General features: G+C 39.6%; 1 protein-coding gene across 2 annotated transcripts in view; it reads right to left on the reverse strand.

The window, feature by feature from the left end:
• The window catches only part of LOC121954630 (protein FAM13A-like), a 29057-nt gene extending 9945 nt beyond the window's left edge, over window positions 1-19112 (reverse strand). The window contains exons 1-15 of one of the 2 annotated variants that reach the window (XM_088086397.1): window positions 18842-19112; window positions 17330-17531; window positions 15906-16115; window positions 14878-15058; window positions 11674-11845; window positions 10351-10472; window positions 7627-7659; window positions 6239-6463; window positions 5915-6035; window positions 5457-5554; window positions 4532-4586; window positions 3360-3434; window positions 1750-1948; window positions 607-856; window positions 268-400 (exon numbers count right to left, since the gene is read on the reverse strand). In XM_088086397.1, the coding sequence (XP_087942523.1) occupies window positions 268-400; window positions 607-856; window positions 1750-1948; window positions 3360-3434; window positions 4532-4586; window positions 5457-5554; window positions 5915-6035; window positions 6239-6463; window positions 7627-7659; window positions 10351-10472; window positions 11674-11845; window positions 14878-15058; window positions 15906-16115; window positions 17330-17531; window positions 18842-18871 (2106 nt within the window). In that variant the 5' untranslated portion in view covers window positions 18872-19112. The remainder of the gene's footprint in view (window positions 1-267; window positions 401-606; window positions 857-1749; window positions 1949-3359; window positions 3435-4531; window positions 4587-5456; window positions 5555-5914; window positions 6036-6238; window positions 6464-7626; window positions 7660-10350; window positions 10473-11673; window positions 11846-14877; window positions 15059-15905; window positions 16116-17329; window positions 17532-18841) is intronic. The other variant, XM_042502264.2, reaches the window with a different exon arrangement.
• Between the last annotated feature and the right edge of the window lie 36 nt (window positions 19113-19148).

The following is a 19148-nucleotide window of genomic DNA, read 5'->3' on the forward strand; positions in this document are numbered from 1 at the left end:
TGGGTCAGTTCTAATTTTAACGTTTAGTACTACAGTAGCCCTTAACCACTTCACCAATGACTGCTGTTCACCATAATGTAATTTTCCACAGTACCAGTAGAGGGAATACCTGGCTCTAATATAATGTTTGTAGTAAGTATTCGCAGAATCATTTTAGAACTTCAATATCACTAATTCACACCCGACCAGAAATGCACACACACAGAAATACAAGAAAAAAGAAAAATCCCTCCCAGCTGACCAAGTAGCGCTGAATTCCTCCCTCACCTTGTAGTGCTTTTCCTGTTCAAAACGCTCCTCAAAACGCCTGATCCTTTTCCTCAGGGTGTGAATGTGTCTGTTGAGCACAGAGATGGATACGGAGCCCTCATCTGGGTCTGCATGGACACTGCTGCGAGCCCTGGAGAGAAAAACACACATGGTTCCTCCATAGAAGAACTGATAATGTGCATTTTTTTTATCAGCTATTTTGGCAGCCACTAAAAAAAATCCTCCACTCTGCATCTGTCTGGAATTAGCACTGTGATATTTTCAAGCCACTTTAAGACCATCCCATCTATGAGTCAGTATTCCTAAATAAAGTGACTGAGGAAGGTGTTGTCTTACATGCGTATGTGCTGTGAGCACGGTGGAGAAGGGGCTGTATCAGGGTCCAGGTTGTAGCGCAGGCTGTGACTGAGGCTGGGACAGCGTGGCGAGGGAACGGGGCAGTCGCTCGTCGTAAAATGGGAGAGCAGTGGGCTGGTGTTAAGGCCAGGTGGGCTCGGCAGGGTGTCATTTGATGAAATCCCCTCAGAAAGAGTGGCAATGGAGAAGACAGGACTGGAGTCGGATGATTGATGGGAAGGAGTGTTTACTTGAAGAGATAAAAGGGACAAAATATCAACTTAAATCTCACATAATTGTGATGATTTCTCATTTGAGATTAAAAATGTCATTGTTATTGTAGGAGATTAGATGGACAAAAACAGAGATGTGAGGGAGGTAGAGAAAGGGTAGAGGAAAGAAGCAGGAAGAAAACAAGGAGTAAGGAAGAGAGAGAGAGAAAGAGGGAGACAAAAAGAAGGATGTACAAAAAGCCATTTTCTATTCAAGATACTCACTATGTATATCCTATCTTTAACAAATAATGTAAAATTACAGTTTTCATCATTTTTAGCTGTTATAATCTCTGTAAACACACTAATTTCTTGTTTAGCCTCATAAGAAAGACATGGAAAGAAGAAAAAAGATGCAAAAAAATCTACATTTGTTTCTAGATATCACATATATATATATATATATATGTATATATGAACCAATTCATCACGTAACAAATGGCTGAGAAGTGATGCAACTGTAACAGCATCTCATATCAGTGCACTGTTACTTAATTTATCAAGAAAAGACACACCCAGCTCAGGGAAATGATGACACTCATATGGCTTGCTGCAAAGACTTATTGGCATTTATTTAACGAATTACAGCAGCTTCAGTGGAAGGATGCTCTGAATGAAAAAAGATGAAGACTTATGTGCTCTAAACAATGGCACTTATACAGTATACATGAAGTGTGGCTCTTGCATTGACAGGATTATGGGTTTGATTCTTAATGAGACCCTCCATACTGAAAGTACAGTACTGTCAGGTGCTAATTATATGTTGATAGTCAATTAAATTAACAGCAATGTGCTTTTACAACATCTAATAAATACTTAACAATGGAAGTTCAGAAATTAGTATATTTGCACTTAATTGTCATGGTCTTACCGCACTGTGACGAGTCGACCTGATCCTGATGAGCTGGTGGAGGCGACGGAGGGTGGAGAAGCAGCTTGTGGGTCACACACAGGCTGTGCTCTTCAGCACAAAGAGGCTGTTGCTGGGCAGGGAGGTTATCCTGAACTTGGGGGTCTGTCGGCGAGGGTCCCAAGTCAGCCTCCAGGGCTTGTAGCTTGAGGGAGGGGCTCTGGAAACAGAAGCAGAACATGACTTCAGGGATTCAGACAGGCAGCGAGGAGAGAAGTCAGAAAGCTCTGTCGTAGATTTCTCGGAGGGAGTCTTCAGCGTTTCACATGCTGCTCAGAAATCTTGAGAAGTCGTGTAAAAACATTTTATTCTCTCCCACGAAAATAAATACTCTGGTTCTGGAGCGTGGTCAAGCAGAGAGTTGCAGGATGAGGTGAGACAAGTGGTTGTCCTCCTGAGAAAGGAATGAGTCACAACACAGTAAATATAGCTCTGTGAGCAGGCTGCCTTTGCGGGTGGCTGTAGTGCACGGAACAAACTTCTCGAAAAATAAATCTTTGATTGTCGGAGGCTCCCAGTCAGTAATAAAAGCAGACAGAAATGGTCATTACAAGCAGCACATGTGAGGCAGTGCGTATCTTCATTAAACAGACTTTGCTCTGCTGCAGCTCGCCAGCCAGGCATTCAACCGGCAAGACAAGAATCCCACTGAGTTTTGTCAGCCAGTAAGTAAGATTCCTATTGTGCATCAGCAAACAAGGTGGGATCCCTGATGAGCAACACGCTGTAATTCCATTAGCAGTATCACTGTGATTTCCAGATCAGCTGCTCCGCATGTTTGTGGGTGTGTGAGTGTATTGCAAGCCCCCAAAGACAATCCCTAAATCCACATGGTTTCCCTTCAGACCGGCATTCCCGGCACTTCTGCTGCTGAACTGCCTCCACATGGATTATTCATCATGCATGAAAAAAGGGAGGGGGCAGCGGGAATACCGCTCATCTCAGTGCGTGTGGTGTGGGTGGGTGGGTGTGTGCGCCACGGAGGAGAGAGGTACTGTATATGACGAGGCGTTTCCATGGCAACGTTGTCAGACCAAGCTAAGGAGTCTATTTGATGGAGCTGCTGGGAGTCACGTAACTGGCCGCCTCTGGATGAGTGTGTGTTTTTAAGTGGGTGTATATGCGATGAATTCTGATGGTGCAGAGAGGAAAAAATAAAGATGCAGATTCATTCAGGGCTTTTTTTGGTTCATTTAGGCGCTCTGACATCATTCTCAGTATCATCATCAACAGCAGCAGAAAAGGGCTTGGCATTTCCTTTTTCACCCTCCTCAGCTGTTCATTCATAAAAAAAAAAACAAAAAACACAGCTCTGTGCGTCACGCAGAAGAGGTGGAAGGATGGAGGGGAGGGGAAGGAGTGAGGCTGTTATTACTGAAGCAAAAACACCCACAGGCAAGCAAGCTCATACCTAGCAATACACATGCAGGTGCGCGCATTAACACACACACACACACACTGATACACACCATCACTGGAGGTGTAAGCAACCTTGTTGTCATAGACACCCTCATCCAAAAAAAAAGTGTTAATTTGTGTATCTAAAAAGAGCAAGGGAAAAGAAAACTCACGTCATAGCTGTTGGCCCTGCCTCTGCAATCATTGTGTCTGTCAGGAGAACCACTACATCCTCCTCCTCCTCTCCCCTGAAGGAACAGACGATAAAAGAAGTCTCATTCCTGAAGCCCACTTACTGACACACACCAGTGGGCACACACACCCACATGTCAATGTAAAAATGAAGGTTACACTGATACATATATAATAGATAATTCATTTCCTTCCTTTTTATTAACTCTTCAACAGACCCACTTATCTTTTCAATGTCAGTTTAAACGAGTTTATTTAACAAAAATCAAGACAGACTGAAATATTTTTTCAAGTTTAACTCTATTGAAGGAAATTGTGGGTCCAGGTTTAATAGCAGTTACCCTAATTGTTATCATCACCCAGCTGTGTGACGTTCAAAACTAAAAAAGGCATCCTAATTGTATGTTGTTATTTACTGCCAAAAAAAAGTACTTTAAAAATGGGTAAATTCATTCAACCTGTTGTATGAGAGTCCTGGTGTCAAGGAAAATGCAAAGCAAACTAAACTTGGAAACATTTTCAAAAGTACTTTAAATAGGGTTGTTCAATGAACCAAAATATCATTAAAATTAATATGGTCAAGTGCAATTTCAAAATGGCAGAAGCTGCAATCATCTAATAAAGGTAGAATTTGCATAACATGCAGCCCCAACTTTAAAATTAGTTCTTACAGAAAAATGTTTTTGTTTTGTTTGGTTTTTTTTAAACAAGTGCAAATATTTGCAATGATCTTTATTGGCCTCTAATTCCAGTGAGCTTTGTGTCCGTTGCTGTGTTTTGGTATGATTTTTATGATGTTATCTGTTCCTATTGGTACTTGTATTTTAAACTTTTGAACTTTGCTGCTCATCTTGATAAATGATCGGATAAAAAAAAAAGACCAGCAAAACAATGGATGTACACTGTCCCCTTTTCCTTGGTCTGAGTTATTTAACCAAGCATTCATATCAACTTTGTTTTTTTAATCTATAATCGTAGGTGATCTGTCTAGACTTTAAGGCTCTCTCAGTGGTGGCTTTTATGTGCATTAGTGCATTTTATTTTGCTAGCTTGCAAGCCTAAGGCTACAAACTCTCAGACCTTGGCATCACAGAATGAATGAGTTTAAATGGGAGCATACGGAAAGACGTATGCTTCAAAAAGACCTGTTTACCTTCTCAGACTCTGTGGTTTTATCTTCTGTCTTAGACTCAATGAAGTGCAGCATCCTGAAAAAGAAAATTCTGTCAGCAACAGGCAAACACAACAAAATAACGTTAAAATTGGTTAAAAAAAAACAACAAAAAAAACAATAACAACAAACAAACAAAAAACCAACACGGTTTCTTCCCACAGTTCACAGTCCATGTGACTTAAATACATATTGTGCTCTGTCTGTGTTCATAATATTAATATTCTATCAAGTCTGCTTACAGGCAGGACTGCCCAGCACATTCTGTAGCTTTGGGGCCACAGAGTCATCTGGCACTGCTGTTAAGGTTATGGCTTTTTCATGTCTGACACTAATAAGGCATAATTTAAGAGACCTGTCCTGTGGCTCTGTAGAGGCAGCACAAACAAAAAGTCAGCGTGCCACCATGCAAGGGACGACCTAATCTAGCTAGTTGGTCCGCTGCGCATGAGCCCCTGTGGCAAGGCAGTGTTATTTGGACTGGAATCATATCAAAACCATGACTGTGAGCAGCACACTGCTCCGATAACCTACTTCTCAATTTGACTGCAGGGCTGAGAGATGAGCTGAACTGAGATAAACCATGGGGCATCTAAGGAATCAGATTAATTTAACTCTGATCGATTTAGACTTCTCCAGAATAATTAACATAGCCCCTGTTGTTGATTGTTCTTCTATTTGACTTGAAATCATGTTTGACGTTAAGCTAAATGTCAAAAATCTGATTTTAGAAAGTGTGAAGTGAGTGTTTTTTTTTTATTCCACTTGGATGTTATCTGTTGAGAGCAATAAACAGAAGTGACCATTTGGTCACTTCTGCAAAACCAGTACAAAGCTAAACAAAGGAGCAAAACCCAACTGCAACAAAATGCCTTCATGCATAATCATGCAGAAATGGTCCTCTTACCTCTGTGTGTGCAGAGTCTGTGTTTGGGTGTTGCTCTGTGATTCATTCACTACACAGCAGTCGGAAATAGATGATTCCTGCCCCGCATCTGTGGAAGCCTTAAAAACAATCCATGATACCTTTAACCTTTCACTTCCATGTTGAGCTAAAAGATTCTCTACTTTTAGGTTAAAAGATGATATAATTGTGTACTGTAGTGTACTTTACAGAACATGCAGGGGGCAGCGTGTGACTGTACTTTAAAAATTTACCACTTTTTTATCGATCTGGAGATAAATCAGAAAGATCACAGAAACACTTGTCGCTAAGTGAAATTCACAGCTAGAGATGCTGAGTGCTGACAGCTGGAGACAGATTAATGGGTTTGAGAAAGGGAGAAAAAAAGGAAAAATATGACAGAAAAGAAAACAAAGACAACATGGGCTAAAACATAATAGGAGAAGATCAAAAATGCACACCACTGAGAAGTCGTCTTTGGTGGGTAAGGATGGTGTCCTACTCTCTTCCTCTTTTACTCCTTCCTTCTCTTTTTGCTTTGATATGGAGGTGAATGATGGCATCTTGTACAGAGAACAGGTCCTGTTGATAAGGAAACACTCATTTAACAAGAGAGGAGTTATTCCTCTGTGTTCAAAATTAAAAAATGACAATATGTTTAAGTTTTGAAGAGAATGTTTAGAAAAAAATGTTTCCTTTCTTCTCAAAATTGTTTGAACATGTGCGACACTGCTATCACCTTATCAAATCATGTAAGGTGAAAGCGAAGCAGAGGAAGTGCTCACCCTTGTGTGGTACACTCCGACTGCAGCAGCTCTCCCCGCAGGCTGTGGGCTGGTCTGCTCTGGTGTGGCTGTAGCTCTGGCCCTGGGTCAGTGGGGCAGGAGAGCACACAGCCTGCCCCTGCACTGGTACCGCTCTCCTCCAGAACCTCCTGGTCTGGAATCAGCTTCTGAATGTCAGTGCTGACGTCAGAGCTGGTTTCACAACCCTGCACCAGTGTGTCAGGACTGTGGAGACACAGTGAGAGAGAGACTGAAACAGACAGAAGGTTTGCGCACACAGGAGGAGGTGTGGAGAAAAAGGAAATACCGCTTACTGATGATGAGGCATCCTTTACAGAGTATATCTTTGAATTGTAACCAATGGCTTACTTAATTGTAGATAAATCAGTTACTTGCTTTAGAGATCAGCAATAAGGCATTAACAAGCCGGACAGGCCTCTTACTATAATTTCTCAATTCTTCAAATAATTTCATAAATTCTTACAAAATGGATTTTGTCACAGATACTTAGCAGCCCATTTATTCAGAAGGTATTAATGCGATTTTAAATGTTTTGCGATATGCTGTGTATTATAATAACATATATGGCAATATATTGGAATGAACTACCTTTTAAGAACAGTAAATTTTGTCACTTAAGGAACATTTTTACATGGCATCCCTGTAATAATACAATATTACCATGCAAAATATTGCGATACTAGATTTTTGTATCAATCTGAATATCATTGTGATGGGTTATGTCTGTAATGGCCAACAATAAATCCCTGAGAAAACTGCTGAGGTCCTCACCGGGTAACATCCAGCAGGTCATGAATCAGCAGTGCTTAATCTGATGTTACACTATGACACATCTCATGAAGCTCTAATGAGCTGCTCCCAGCAAAAACAAGCACAACTTATTCGCTGCGACGTTAACCAAAACATCCCATCAGTCATGTACTTGCTTAAAGCGGTGCGTGACTCCGGAGCTTTAACCTACAGCAGACGGGTCAGCACAACAGCAACAAGACACTAATGTTAGCTGCTTAAGCTGTTGTCTAAGGATGGGCCAAGCGGAAAGAAGCCTGCAGTATGAACATAAATTACTTTTCTTTTTCAAGTTCCCCTTCTTCAAACAATCTCCATGCCAACAGAGCTTGAACAGACGAGGTAAAAATAAACCAAACTTTGCATAGATAACTACACAAACAGACAGTACATTATAAACAATGTTAACCTGCACACATTACTGTTCCTAAAAGCACACATTACTGTTCCTAAAACCACACATTTCTCTATAGGCAGATAGCAGCATACTAAGAATAGTTTATGCATCACTGACCCCTGCTCTAAAGCAACTGCATTTCTATTTTACGCTCAAGACCACCATGCATTATCTCACTCACTTGGCAAGGACTGTAGACCCATGGCTGTTGTCACTGAAGCAGACGAGACAAGAAAACATTCTTTGCTGAAACATCTAAACTCACAACAGTGTGATTTACGGAGTTACATGAGACAATGAACAGCTCGCTGCTTTGGAGGGATGAAATAAAGCCAAACACATAAAGAAAAGAGCACAGACGGTGATGGTCAACAGCACGAGTGACACCCGGAGGCAGAGAGCTCACTCACCCACACACACACACACACACTTACATATGAGCACACATACTCACAGACACAAATATAAAACCTAACAGACCAGCACATATTTGGGATCAAGTCAACCATTCCACCTTAATATAAAGTGTTATATAGCTGGAAGTGGGTTCTGAGGCTGAGACAAGACAGCTCACACAAATTGACAAATAATTCCAAGAGTGCACAGACTCAAACTCAAACACACCAGTTAAATGCCACGTGATCTGCACAGTCAAAACTGATGAAAATCTTAATACTGATTTAAAAAATTTGACTACAGGGAGAAGATTATTCGTGTGTATCAACCAACAAACCCCATTATTTGACATACATTTCTTGACCTACATATCCAGACAGCCTAAAAATTGATCACTTAATGAATAAATGAAATTACTTGCATGAAAGATACATTTACTGTATTAAACAAGTAGCCTCCTGACAATCCTCTGTCCTTTATCTCAGAATTAAATCTTGTGTAGCTGGGGAGAGACAGAAAACAGACGCTTGTTTTGAAAACAAACCCTTTGTAGGTATAATAAGACTAGAATCAATACGGTATGTGACGTCAGGAAGGCACAAAGGTCCAAAAGGAACAGCATGCAAAAATACCAGGCAACATCCCAGTGACAAATCCCAGTCTGACATGTGCAGAAGGAAATAACCCAAAAAAGCCCCACTCTTGTTTATGCCAAATTTAACAAAGGAACCATGAGAAATGTGAATACTTGATCTGATTCCTGTTCTGCTGCTCTTGCCATGAAGGTACGAAATAAAAAATAAATAAATAAATAAATAACGACAACAAACATTTTCACACCCCTGCATTTACTGTAGTTATTGAATCAGGATGTCCTCAGATGAGAAACAGGGCTTGGACTAATAAGGAAAGAGAAAAAGCCTTGGATTTCAGACAGTATATTAGATCTAGAAAGACAGACAGTTGGAATGATGCAGCATCTTATGCCTGCTAAGCAGATGAGAGTGGGAAGCTGTGAGATGAAAAATTATTGATATTTGTTTGCCCCACAAGTGCTAAAAAACAAACACTTAAAAGTGGTGAGAACACAAAAAACTGGCATCAAATAACGTCTACTTGAGGTTTGACACTCAGCAAGTGTGACTGATTTTAAAGTGTAGAATTTAATATCTGTAACAGATGAACCTTTTCTTGCTTTGGGCTATGTGGAGACATTGCCTCGGTGTCTGGTTTTATTAAACAGTGAGGTCAAAGTAACGGGCATAAACAGTCATTTGGCAGGTGGGCAGCTGGATTAAGAGCATCAACGTGAGTTGTGGAAATAAATAAAAAGGGGTTGTGTCTGTTGATGTACTGCTTTGCAAAGATCTGGACAACCACCAACCTTTTCCACGTCAGCTGGGAAAGACCCGCTCACGCACACTGCACATGTCATGCCACCTGTACAGCTACATTTACTGTTGACTCCTCTTCAAAATGACACGTGTGAGTAGTTAAATTACAGTCTGGGTCAGTCTGACATCTGGCTGCTGTACTGATGCCTCTGAATATTTCTGTGACCTTCATATCAAATGTCGCCATTAGTTCACAAGGGTTTTATTAGTCGTACCTAATGCTTGTTTTCAAATAGCATTATTGAACTGAATACCACTGAGGACAGATCTGTTTCATCGTTAAGTAAACAGAGCCACAAACATATGTCTGCTTAAAGAGGCAACAAATAAAGTGTCTTCACAGCTATAAGCAGAACTCGGCAAATTAAGATACCACACAGCGATACTCACACGCATGGGGGGCAGCCACAAAATTAACCAGCAAGTGCACGTGAATACCATGTCGCATGCTGACTTGGGATGGACAAAAATAGAAAATATATAAATGTAATTGGATGTCTGCAAACCTTGTGGCAACCCACATTCACAATTTAAAAATAGAAAATAGCACAGTAGCCTCCAAGTTCTGAGTGGGAAAAAGTTCCCCGCAAGCAGATGGCAGTGACTGTGTAGATTCTGACTGGGGGACCAAATTGCCATTGTTCCACTTCTCTGCTCCTTCAAGCAGGCAAACTCTGATGCTATTTTTGAACTTGGTATTAGACTGAAAGTCAGCTGTAGAAGCAACAGCACTTTTCCCTGTTGACTACAGATACTGGGAGTCATGGTTTCTGTGGGGTAGTTTGAGACACAGTTGTTTTTTTTTTTACTTGCATGAACAGAGTGCAAAAGACCTCCAGGGATTGGCCTTAATTCCCTGTGTGTGACCTCTCAGCCTTATCACCCATGATACAACCATCAACCTGACAACTGACTAAACGATGCTGCATACAGAGAACTGTAGGAGAAAACGTCAGGTCCTAATTATCCCCTCTGGGACAGGATATAAAGAGAGACACGTGTGTGTATTCATACCACGTGCACGCTCGCTGATGCTTTAACTGTGGTTCAGGCAGAAATAAAACAGTTGCATGGATACGGGCAATATCTATCTATAAAAAAGGTAGTGAAAGTACCTGTTGAGCTGAGATTGCATCCTTGTTGTTTGGTTAAAAGCACTGGTCTCTGAGACTGAAGTGGTGTCTTCCTCCAACCTCTCCACAGTATTTTGCTCTGAGTGACTGCTGCTGGATTGGACCTGCCAAAGGACAACAAGAGTAAATGCACACACTAGTATAAATAGATAACAAAACCTTACCAAAACAAAGCATTTTTGGACATTATCTATATGCATTTACACAGTTTCTGCTAAATATATTTGAGACTTTGCAATTTAATATCGTTTTGGTCGTACTGGTCAAAGAATGACAAAAAGCCACTAGAAACAAAAAGCCTATAACTATTTTTTAAGAGCATGAATTTACTGATATATACAAAACATTTTGTTAAAGCGTTTAACTCTTAGTAACATAATTAATCATTCAGCAAGACCTGGAACCAGATAAGTGGAAGGCCTCTCTAGCTACTGTATCTGGCAGTAGCAACAGTGGTTGCTACAGGTCTGATAGCGCTGACTCAAACGAAAGGATTACACAGCCTCCTGCATGCACAGTCCATTAAAGGTGTTTATTAACTCCAGTAAAGAGGTAGCAGTATGAAAATTTAATATCACATTTACAGTGATTGAAGTTATTACAGTTATCAGTAGTAAAAGCAGTGATACATACACTGAACCAAGTTTTATTTTGAAAACCACAAATAAAATTAGCAGCACTATGCACTTGTGTGCATAAACATAAAAATATTAACAGAGCCAAAAACCTACGTACACATGTAAATACCATATAATATATGCATTGACTTTAGCATGCATGGAGCATTGCTGGGTTTGCCTGCTGCACACTCACTGTGTAAACAAGAGAACAGCAAACCAAACCAAGCTGCATGCTGCACCTACTCCACCTACGCTCCTGTGTCTGGGAAACTGTTGCTAACTTTGGCTGATGCTGCACAGTATTTACAATGAGCCTTTTAAAGTGTAGTAGTGACACATGGTTTTGTGATGATTCAAATTTGGAAAGGTAACATTACCTGTTCAGTTCGTTACCATGGTTTACTGTGAAACTAAAGACTGTTTCAATGCTAGACTCTGGACAGCCGGATACAGCATACCAATAATATCTATAAATAATGTAACCATCAGAGCAGGGAGGAAAAATATTTAAAATCTTTATAAATTGATATAGATAGTAAAATTCAAGACTTTTTCACTTCTTTCTGCTACCCTGTACATAGTGCTTGAGTTTAAAGACTGGCAGAAATGCAAAAAGACACACCATAAAATTCAATGAATGATCTAACTATTTTTGTCAAAGGGAGGAAAACAAAACATGGTTCACCTCAAAGTGTGAAAGAGCAGAGAGAGTAGGAGGAGGTGAGGAGGAGGCGATCGAGGAGGCCACTGCGTCCTCGGCTGGGACTGGAAAGAGAATGTCCTGATGCCTCAGAAGATGAAGCAGCAGGGTGTTACACACACTCTGCTCCTCCAGCATCCTGGGTCCTGCAGGAACGCTGCGTACAGAAGACACAGAGGAACAATGTCACATACGCTCTGCTGTGTGTATTCAAAATGGCCCTCTGTTGAGTCTGACAGGCACAATGGAAAAGGGCTCCATCTTGTGGAAAGAGGCATACACAGCAGTGAACTGGAATGAACTGGTCTGACTGCATGCGGTGAATCAAAATCTAATGATCTGGAAAACTAATTTCCCAGTGACCAAAATAAACAGCCAGGCAGTAAAAGCTTGTAAAGCTTTACTTTTATTACAACAGCAGTTCAGAGATGTGTACAGTTTCTGGTCAAAACATTTACAATATGGAGGTAGCGCCACCTCAAAATAGTTTCCACATGTTTACCTGGAAGCTGCCATTTGTTTTCAATAAGCCATGGTGTTGTTGACATCATCCTTTTTTTGACACTCAGAATGATGAATTCCTAACCCTAACCCTACTATAGTGAGCCAATTTTCAACATTGTAAAGGTCGACTTTTTGGACTGAAATTTTACAACATAAACTTTTTCTAAATGCTGTACAATAAGTTTTATCTGTATCTAGAACGATGTCTTCTTTTTTACCGTTTTTACCGCATGCCATTGTACGGCATTCTGAGACATTCTGTGCTATGATTTTTTTCAACATTTTAAATATTGACTTTTTGGACTGTTCTTTTGAAAATTCTACACTAAAAACTTCGGCAAAATGCTATTCGGTTATACATGGTGGGTAAACACCCAAGGAAGAGAATGTAAAACATGTGAGTATTAATAAATGTGTGTTTACATGGCCAGCAGGTCGACTGGAAGGACAGGACAGGAGAAATCTGACACATGGATTACATAACAGACACATGAGAGCAACAGGCTGTTGAAGGGCTTAGATGACAAATATGCACGAGTTACTGGGCGGGAGGGGCACTGCCAAAGAAGCTGTCACACATGCTTCATGGCAAGAACATGTGCTACAATGTCTGTCATAACAAGTCATTCAATATTACATTGATAGCAATATTAACAAAAATGAATGAATCAAAAAATTTACTTAAATGCTGCTTAGAAGCTATTTTCGGCAAAATAGTCGATTTGTTTAGCTAGGCATTATTTTACAGCATGTATCCCTTATTGATTCATCATCATAGTTTGTTTCATTTAAACCATTATACCAGTGGTTCCCAACTGGTGGGTCATGGTCCAAAAGTGGGTCTCGTGTCCATTTTGAATGGACCGCAAGTGACTCGAGAATGTGTCAAGTTTATTTGAAAAAAACACTTTACTACTATACTACAGACCATGTGACTTTGTTAACCCTTCAAAACCTAAAAAAAATGGCTTAATTCTTTCAAAAACATGGGAAGGACATGTGGGAACCAAAAAAAGATTTTATTTTTTTAAATTGACAAGAATTTAGCAAGTACAAGTATGAGACCGTTACCTGAATTTTACCTGAACATGTACAAAGTGCTTTAAAATGTTATAATTCTGAAAAAATAATTTCAAATATGTAATTATGATAATTGTCAATAAATATTGTTTTTCCCTAGCTTGTTTTTCTTTTTTTCATAGACATTTTCCCCTGTATCAACTTCTTGCAATTTGTGAAATATTTCTTTCCAAGTTGCTTATTGCCTTTTCCTTTATGTTTTTAAAAGATTTGCACCAATTTGCTCAGGGTTCTTAGGTTTAAATACTTGTGAAAAAAAGGTGCCTGAAGGCAGCACAAGAAAAGTGATGTTGCTCCTGGTTTAAAAGGTTAAGTGCCTCACATCAACATGTTTATTTTTTCCAGAACAGCAACGATTTTATTGCCCTGCTCTTGGTATTTCTTGACCTATTAACATGCTGTGCCTTTGCAGCATTTTCATGTCACCAGTCTTGTACCATGTAATATGCACTTTTTTGTTACAGTGCTATAAATTTACATTTTAAGTAATTGCACTTAATTCTCGCTTTTCCTGCTGTATTTCACTGTGTTGTAAGTCCATGTGTTTACCTTTTGTTAAATAAAATTGAATATGGGGTAATTTAGTTTATGGGTGGACCTGGAACTAATGACTGAGGAGAAACCTGGTACCCACGGCTGGACCAGTTGGAAACTAATGCCTGAAAAACAAGAAAAAAGCAAAGGATATCCTCCAACTCTCTGAAGCTACCAAAACCCAAACCCACCCCCAACTTTTTCCAAGCCTCTGCTGCCAACTTCATACTCCTTAACCAACCCTTCTTTCACTGGCTATAATCACGTGACATTTTCCCATCATATGGATAACTTAATGGTATGACTAACACCACATTCCACTAAAATGTTGTCAACGTTTAGAGAAAACAGGGCCAACAAAGATGAGAGTGGAAGATCAAGGGATGGGGAAGCAGTTAAATGGGTGCCACTGGGGCAAAAACTGAATCAATAAAAGTCTAATTGTAAGTGCATCTCCCTAGAGATTGTGTTTGTTTACAGTGGAGGCTGCACTCTGTAAACAGGAGGGGAGAAGCAACCGGTAAAATCCTGATGACCCCTGTTATATCTGTCTTTTTGTGTGTCATGCTCAGTGTTATCAACCACAATCCACACCCATTTCCTCAAAGGGACAAACTCGACTCCACCCCAACTTAGTGGCTCAAATGTGGAAAAATTGAGCTGTAAAAGAAACCCATTGAAGCTGGTGAATTGGATTAGACGCTTAGTGGGTTGACATCTTGACAAACAAAACCTTTTTTCTACATCTGGATCTAACAAAGACAAGCTTGAAGAAAGACCATAAGTATTCACTTACAGTAATTATGAAGGGAACTTTTTGTAAAATCTTGACTGTTTTTGATCATACTTTTATCAAATCTTTCCAGCTATATCTTTCTTCAAAGTTTAAAAACCCACAGTTTAAAATGTATACACAGGACAACAATCTCTCTTAAATCTGTTCAGTCACAAAACTGTCTGTTCAAGTGTAATTTCAGTGTACCAAGGCTATACTGGTTTGACTGGAGGAACCTTGTGTCCCAGTACAAGTCTGGAGAGGATTTCAATGTGGCATTAACAACAGCAACTTACTGAAATATACAAGGCCCGAAGATGGTTGCCAGGTTTTCCACAGGCATTTGATTTGATTGGTTGTGAGTGGCCACTCTGGACAGGAAGCGGATGAGGTAAGACAAAATAATGAGGTTGTCACTCGACAGATGGCAAAGGTCTTCTCTCAGAGACCGGTTCATCTCTGCCTCAACTGCATTTTCTATAAACAAGCAAAAATATCAAAACAACATTAAATGAAATGCATTTCAATCATCAGTTGCTGGTATCTGTAAATATACAGTATTCAGGTTCACATTAGTTGGTATGGAAACACACTGGACACAGCACTTTTCAGCCTTAAACATAAACATTAATAATATAAGAAACATAATAAAAGAGCCCGGAATCATCCAGTAATAAATAACTATCACACCCGTTGAATAAACAATAATTAATTAATTTAAAGACATTCCTTTAATCTCTAATATTTTCGGATGGGCATTTGTCAATAGTTGTTGCATATTACTGTGTAAATAATTAACTGGTTACTCAAAGCATGATCATTTCATTAACCGATAATTGAAGCCCTCACTATGTCTATTAAAGGAGATGATATTGCTCACAGAAGATGACAGAGATTAGTTTGTACCTCCATTATTATTTTTGACATGACATTATTTTATTTTAATGACTTCAACACCACTATTCTTTAGGTGCTTTCTTCCCTTGTTTTTCACCAAACACAGTACGGTGTGTAAGATCGGCTTCAGAATATCGATGCTGATTCAACCACTTGCTAATGGACACCTCGGTCAGGCAGTTCTTTGTCAACAACAGGCCTAGACTGACAGTTTTTCCAATCTGACACTCTCCTGTATCAGCAGTTGAATGCTTGTACTGTAGCTCTGGGGGGTCCAGAGGTACAGTGACATTTTGATTTGGCCCAGCAGTGCCTTGCTCAAACCTTAAGAGCATCAATAACAGCTTTAATTTAATCATACTTTCAATTATACTCTGAAAAAGTGGGTGAAAACAATGCCATGACTTCCAAGTACGTTTCCTAGTACCTGTGAGGCTCAGAACCAGCTGTTTGCGCTGGGGTTCGGGAACTACGGGGGTGGGCAGCTCCCGAAGGAAAAGTTTGAGGAGCGAGGCCACGGTGGGGACATCCCCCTCAAGCTCCAGATCCACCCTCTCTCCATAGTCCCACCGCTGCTTCAGCTGCCTGGTCCGCACCACCGACCCACACAGACGGAACAGACCTCTGTGGTGCATTCCTGTGATACAAACAAGCAGTGCACCAACAGGTGACATCTGAGTATTGTTTTTTGAGAAAGACAGAAAGAAGTAAGCAGTCATGGACAAAGCACATAACTCTAATACTTTCCTCAAGTATTGATACTCCTGGTCAAATATTACTCCAATACAAGTGAAAGTTGCTGAATCAAATTATTACTTGAATTAAAGTACTGGAGAACTTGCTACTGAAAATGCTTAAGTATTCAAAGTATTTTTTTTCCTTTTTTTTAAACTCAATGCATTCTTGTATGTTGTTACAGTACATTTAGAGAACCACTGAATGCATGCACTGAATGGTACAACTAAGTAAAGCAAGTAAACAAGTCATAATATGTAGGCTAGGTTAATTCAACTTCTTTTTTCATGCTCCTCACTTTATTTTATGTAATCTGAAGATATTTAAAACTACACAACTACCTGCTTTAACTTGGACCAAAAACTGTTGACTGCTTTCATCATAGTGCATACATTAACATCAACAACTTCTGTTACACAGTACTGCCAGAAATATGAAACACTTGGACCTCTCCTTACCACCTCTCTCCACCAATGAGCTGCCTAATCTGAGTGGCGCATGCGTTAAGTAGAGGTACAGGAACACCACTTCGACAAACAAAACACATGCAAAACTGCATGATCACAGCTTAAGGACTTTTGCATTTTAGGGAATTAAAAAAATCATTTGCTCACTACGACAACTAGAAATGTAGTAGAGTCAAAAGTACAATATTTGTCTTTCAAATGTACTGGAGTCAAAGTAATACATTTCCAAAAAATATACTTAAGTAAAGTACAGATACTCAAAAACTGCACTTAACTCATTTATTTTTTCTTTCTTTTTTATCTTCCTTTATTATTTCTGTAAATGATTATGTGTGTCTTTTTCAATAAGTACTGTCCATTACTTGGATTGTGTTAATGTTTCCACTTATGCAAGTGTACAACAATGTCCTTTCATTTTGTTATTCTTCAGAGCAAGTGAGTGATTTATCTAAAAATATTAATGTTGCTCTTCCCGGTGTCTGAAGGAATAAATACAAATCAAAATGGAGGGGAAAAATGCACTTAAGTCCAGTACAGTACTGGACTTACGTACAGTAAATGTACCTTATTATTGTCCACCACTGGAAGTATGGGAGAATGAAAGAGAGATGAAAAAATAAAATGAACAGCAAAGCTGTGCCTCAATTACCATTCTTATCCAGGAACTCCACCATGTCTCTCAGCACAAGAGGTACTCCACAGACCATCTGCCCGGCCTCTCTCAGTGTTTCAAAGGCAACACCAAACACACACCTGGTTGCCAGTTCAGGCTCTGAAACCAGAGTGGACGCAATGGGCTCTGGGCTAACCTTAGCACTGGGCCTCAGGATTCTCACTGAAGAAACGTCACTCTGCATGGGAAGAGGACATGCAACAGCCGACTCAAATAATCAAATTGACCCATCATTAATAGTAACATTACTGAATGGACAGAGATGTTTTAGAAAATAAGTGCGAGCTGCTTAGCAAAAAAAGCCTACACTTCAAAATTAGACAAGTTGATGTTTCTTGAAAAGGGACAGGGAAACATATTGCCTTGAAAAAGGTCAGTGAATGTAACCATTTTTACATGATTTTTACTTTATATCTATTTATAAGGTTGACTTAAAAATATTGTATTTACTTTATATAGTGAAGTCAACTGAAAAACGACAAGTTAAATTAACTTGTTCTTTCCAAATGACAGCAATTTAATCAAACCAAGTCAGTCTGACCTACAGCAAACAGTTGTGTTTACTAGTATTTTGGAAACTTTGTTTGATAAAGTAAGCACAACAAAGAATGAATAGTTCAGGATTATTTTCATCTTAACATAATGCAATTCTGAGTACCTTTAGACAAGACCAGTGTTTGTAGCGATAAATGAAATAATACAATCAAAACAAATCCACTTTCTGCCTAAAAAAAAAAAGAAAGGCTTTAAAAAAAACTAGAAATATTGAGATATAGATTTCAACAGAACTCCAGGATACTTTGTCACAAATATTAATACTCAATCAAGATACAGCCAACTCGCAAAATAAATACATAAAACTTGCACATTGCAAATATGCCTGCAACTCCTTCTCATGTTAAAATCCTTCTGCTCATGACAAAATACATGAACCTGTTTAGTTGTAGTTGGTTAACGTAAGCACTTAAGTTGCTATCACTTACAAAGACCAAGCTAATTCATTTGTCATCTTCCAGCTACAGCTTCCAAAAATTACTTAAATGCAACTAAGATGTGAGTAAATTTAACAATTGGATATGAAACAGACAAATTAAAACTAATGGTTATACTTACTAACCTTGATCAAGGCAATCAGTTTCCTGGCTTTTTAAAGTAATATCTGTTAGTGTGTTCGGTGTACACTCAGTCAGGAGACAATGGCATATTTCCACAATAAAACGGCGAGTGCAGGAATTGATGTGCATTTAAATAGCTTGTAAAGGCATCGGCATAAGTTAACAAACTGATACTGCACATTTCCATGTCACAACAACAGTTAGCTGCCTCATATGTGCGGAGTTTCTTGCTTATAGATCCGTGGAAGAGGCGCCATGTCCCTAGTGACCTAAAAAAGGTGCAATTAATCACCATTCAACTCGAAAACACCGAAGAATTAATAAAGATAGTAGCTAACAGTTAGCATTAACTGCTGCCCGCAGCTAAACTTACACAGAGCGACACTGAGGCGCTTGCTCCCATTTTTCAGCTCACCGCACCGGGACAACTCTCCATGTTTCAATTGTAGACGTATTTTTCTCTTCTCGAATCGATGCTCCACGCTCAGAAACTGTCGGAAAGTCCGACAGGCGACGAATAATTATTGCCATCGTCCTCACATCTCAACATAAGGCTTGCAATAAGTGGAAATATGTGTTGAAATGGAGCGGCGTTAGCTAGCTTGCTGCCACCGTGACGTTAGCTCCCTCGAAAACTGTTTGTGTTGCTAGTCACGTGACACACGTGTCTCTATGGAGAC

This window comes from Plectropomus leopardus, chromosome 13, assembly GCF_026936395.1.
Source record: "Plectropomus leopardus strain MGB_pleo_1.0 chromosome 13, ASM2693639v1, whole genome shotgun sequence".
Taxonomy (NCBI): Eukaryota; Metazoa; Chordata; class Actinopteri; order Perciformes; family Serranidae; genus Plectropomus; species Plectropomus leopardus.